The following is a 4,648-nucleotide window of genomic DNA, read 5'->3' on the forward strand; positions in this document are numbered from 1 at the left end:
TATATATATTTATATATATTTGGGGAAGCCTCAGTCTACCAAAATGTGAGACCACACACAGAACAAAATAAAAAAAGAAATAATAACCATTTGTTCAGTTGTACGGACAAAAAATATGCACAAGAAAGAGATGCTACCTAATGACATTACCTTGGATGGGGAATTACACTGTGTCTGTTTTTATTTCTACTCTTAATGCATCAAGGCATTAATTACCTCTTTGGTTCTACGAGGGGAAATATATCAAAAAAAAAAAAAAAAAAAAAAAAAAAACCGTGGAAAATTTCCTAACCCCACTCTACGTTTTTACCTTTAAAGAAAATAAAAGAAACATTTAATGCACTTTGAAGAAAAACCATTATCACCAACATGAGCTATATGACTCTACCATTCATCAGCCCGTCTATCAACAGAGTGCAATCACAGAAATTACAACGGCGAGGAGCACGTAGGGTGGGAGCACAGAGATGGAAATACTTAAATCAGGCAGCTTATCTCCCAAACCAATGCAAACATCGGCGCGTGAGGGGCACACAATCCGCCCACTCGTAAACGTTAAGGCTGGTATTATGCTTCTGCCTTCAGGGCAGTCGTACCATGTATTGTCGCCAATGTATCTCAGCTGAACCATGTCCTTCTTACACTTAATTTCAGCACACACATCGCCAATAGGAACAAAGAGAAGATGAAGGGAGTCCCCCTTCACACATCTTGAGGATGAAGAAACGCGACTTCCAGGCATGGCTAACAGCTCACCATTGGTGCACCCAGTATTGGTGTATTCTGCAATATAGGGGCAATAGTCCATCAAGTTACTCGCACTGGAACCAACTGTGGGATTAGCGAAGTACTGATACTGAGTGGGAAGAGAGGAGGTATATGTCCCGATGCGACAGATACCCAATGCCCGGCGGTCAGATGTGCATCTTAGTGTGTCACTGTCGGCGGTGCAGAACATATCTGGATAGGCGGTAACACCATTTTCCACGCATTTGTCAGTCAGCAGCTTACAACCGGACATACGGCCCCAGGACATCGGTTCTTCCATTCCCCATACCGCTTTGTAAAAACCGAGGTCCTCCATCGCTCCCATTGTTAGTGCTGTGTAGTATCCGGCTCCCGCGATGCCACTCATAAGCTCATCCTTAGCGTTGCGACGCTCCCAGTGTGATAATGCAGTCCCTTCTCCACCCTCGTCCTCCAATTCCATGCCAGGGGCAGTGCCGCAGTTGAAGTGTGCACGGGTCTTCTCCAGTGTCCTGGGAGACGCCACTACGAGCACGTTACTTTTACCACGGAGGCCGGGTATCTGTACTACAGACGAATGACTTTGCAGCATTGTAACGCTGAACCCAAGAGCATGGGCTATCTCGTGCGTGACAACACGAACATTGTTCTCAGTGGCAGTGGCAACTTGCGCGCCGAAGTTCATGACACCCACGACAGGGCGTCCAGTAGTCAGAGCACTGCACAATGTCCCCCGTAAAGTCTGGACGGACATCCGATGCTGAAGTACAATACTTCGATGGATTCTTAATGTCCTCCGTAAAGACGCGGAAGCGCATGGTCTCCCAGGTTGGGATGTGGATGGCCGTTGCCTGCTCCCCACTGCTCCGTTGGCGCGGCACATCCCGCACCACAACTGTCGTTGGGGTGCCGGCCTTGCGAGCGATCTTGTCAAAAATGCACCTGTGCTCCGCGCTGGCGAAACAAGCAATGGTGCAACAAAGGAGTAGCACCACAGTGTGTGGTATACAGCGCATCATTTGGTTTCTTATTGTGTGTACGGATTTTGTGTCAAGGAAATAATGTTGTGGTTAAACTAACTTATATGGTGTTAAAATGCATTGGAAGAAGAAAATATTTCATGTTTTTTTTTGTATATATGTGTAGGTTCATGATTTGTTTACATATTCTCGTGTTTGTAAGGCAGACGAACCGGTTTGGTTTTCGTTTTTTCGCAATATTTTTTACCCATCTTTTAGTATATTAGCAAAGTTGTGGTAGTTGTATATATTACATTGTGTTTGTCAGGAAATGGGTTATAGTTGTGTTGGGTCTGTTACTGGTGTTATCTGGGATGTTCTTTATGTTGTTTTGGAGTAAAGCCACATGACAAATTATTGAAGTTAAGATTTAGGTATATATATATATATATATATATATATATATATTGGCTTGGGTTGACATAATCGTTACGGATCGTATTACTTCTCATCCCACACCAGATTATGGTTGTTTTGCGTTTGTAGTAGAGTATTGCACGCAAGTTGTCGAAAGGTTGAGTAACGTTATTTGAGGTATAAGGTGGTGTTTATTTTATAGTTTTTTTTTATCTTTGTTATACTCTTTACTTTTGCAATACCGTCAATGACTTCTTATTATTATCTAAAGAATTAAGTTGTACTTAAATAATTTTTTTTTCCGCACAATGTACAAATAATATCCACGAAGACAAAATTATTGAAAAGAAGACCAATAAAGCCTTTATATATGCATTTTTTTTTCTTGTATGGTACATATAAATCACTACGTTAAATTCCATGGACCCATACTACTTGCGATACAAAGAAAAATGTGGCACTGTTTTTTTTGTCTATGCTCTTGTATTTAGTCTTCTCCCCCTAATCCTATAAAGGAGGATGTAACAGAGGAAGATAATTTTGTTTATCAGTATATCCGATATCTAAATTCTCATAATATATATTGAATCCCCCCCAAAAAACACCAGACAAAATATTATATTCGAGATTATTGTAAACTTACGAAGAGGTAGTTTTTTTTTTTCATAAAGTAACGCAATCGTCAATCCCCTCCGCGGGGTATGGAAGGAAGATGAGTGTGAAGGCAAAAGTAGCAGATCACTCGCCAATTTAACGGAGTATTTCTGGACGGATAAAAAAAACAAAGATAATAAGCAAGGTGAAACGAGGTATATACACAAAATACACCTAATTTATTTGGCCTCATCTAGTTCTACATTATTTGAGTAAACTTCCATTTAGTTAACTCAAGGAAGGCAACATAAGGTCAGCGAATATTATTTAATTTCCAATTGTTCAAGTAAGTCATTCCAACCAAATTTTCGTTCATTGTCATTGCTATAATTAATGATACCTTGAATGGTCTTACGCAAAGCTTGGTATTTATGAAGTCTTTCCCTTCCTTCAAATTCTTCTTGAGGTGTAATTTTTAAATCGTTTTGTTTGCCTGGACCAAGTGAATACAAACAATCCATATAGTCATAATAATTCTCATCTAGAGGTAGATTTTTTTTAAACCGACACCATTGTAAATGGGTAGAGGAACCGACATTGCGTAAATTTGCCATTTCAATATGCGCGAAGGAGCGGAATATTCCTCTTAATGTCACATCATCTATACTTGAGCAAAATAAGGTTACTGTAAGCTCTTCAAAACCCTTTAGTTCTGTCCAACCTTTTAAGCATTCTTGGTGAAAGCGTAAGAGTTCCATACTTGGTAACTGTTGAAAAAGAATCTTAATACGATCTCCAGAAGTTGTAATTCCTCCCTTTATGCGAAGTGTGCGTCTTTGAATAGTTTCCACTGCCTTTAGCAGAGATTCTATAGTTTTACTTGTTGTTTCACTTGTAATTTCAGTTAAATTTGATCTAGACATTATTGGACGCACTGAATTTGCTAATGGAATTTGGGATGAGAAAGTCTGGATAGAAAAATTTCGTTCCAAATGACCTTGAGAAGAACTAACTTCTTCGTTTTCTAACGTAGTTTCTGATTGACGAGTCAAGGCTATTTGAGGAGAAAAAGTTCTATCTTCCTGATTTGGTTGTCGTAACGAAATATACAGCATCCCTTTCAAAACTACTTTTTTCATAACGCGAAGCGGAAGTCCAAGGTAAGCATATGCCCTCATCACAGGGTCAGTTAAGAGCAAATTACGCCAGAGAGAGATGGCGTCTGCTTCTGCCTGCCACTGTCTTGACACAAGCGCGCATACAAGCAAATCTCTGCCTGACAAAAAAGGGAAGACCTCACCCAAAAAAGTGGTAATAAACGGACGGCGCTGCCGTCTCGCAGGCGGCATTGGCGGTGTTGGGTTCATTATTTAAAAAAAAATTTTTTTTTTTTATTTTTCACGGCTTTAGATTTTGTTTCTGCTATTTTCCCTTTTTTATTTTTTTTTTTTTATTTCTACTACCTGAGCGATTTTTTTTTTTTTTCACTGAGAAAACCAAAAATAGAAATAATAATAATAATAACAATAATAACAATACTAATAATAAAAACAATGACGTTTGAAGGGGAAACCGCGCCCACAGGTTGCGACGGGGGAGGGCGGAACAAACGCGGCAATCCCGCCGGCGACGGCAAGAACAAGAACAACAACCACAACAAGGAAAGCAGTGGCACGGCGACCGGCCCGCCCCCGCCCCGCCGCCGTCTTTTTGTTCGTGCCGTGTTTTTTTTTCGGGCGGCCGTGGGGCGGGGCAGGGGTTCGTTTCTCACCCCCGGCCCCCGGCGCGGGCGCCGCAAAGGCCCGGGAAGTCTCGCGGCTGTCACCCTTACTTCCCGCTTTTGGATGGTGTTCGCACGGGCGGCAGGGGGCCAGTTAACGGGTTTCTTGTGTTTTTTTTTTCTATTGTGTTGACGTTTTTTTTTTTTTTTT

General features: G+C 41.1%; 2 protein-coding genes across 2 annotated transcripts; one reads left to right on the top strand and one right to left on the bottom strand.

Moving 5' to 3' along the window:
- Positions 1–406: 406 nt before the first annotated feature.
- TM35_000271400 (putative surface protease GP63) lies at positions 407–1,432 on the bottom strand (the record flags this gene model as incomplete). The annotated part of the gene is made up of 1 exon (XM_029028033.1): positions 407–1,432. One exon carries the CDS (start codon positions 1,430–1,432, stop codon positions 407–409), a length of 1,026 nt encoding a protein of 341 aa, XP_028880616.1.
- A 2,838-nt stretch (positions 1,433–4,270) lies between these two features.
- On the top strand, positions 4,271–4,630 carry TM35_000271410 (uncharacterized protein; the record flags this gene model as incomplete). The annotated part of the gene is made up of 1 exon (XM_029028034.1): positions 4,271–4,630. The coding sequence occupies one exon, from the start codon at positions 4,271–4,273 to the stop codon at positions 4,628–4,630; it is 360 nt and encodes a 119-aa protein (XP_028880617.1).
- Between the last annotated feature and the right edge of the window lie 18 nt (positions 4,631–4,648).

This window comes from Trypanosoma theileri (assembly GCF_002087225.1).
Source record: "Trypanosoma theileri isolate Edinburgh chromosome Unknown TM35_Tth_27_V1, whole genome shotgun sequence".
NCBI classification, from domain to species: Eukaryota; Euglenozoa; class Kinetoplastea; order Trypanosomatida; family Trypanosomatidae; genus Trypanosoma; species Trypanosoma theileri.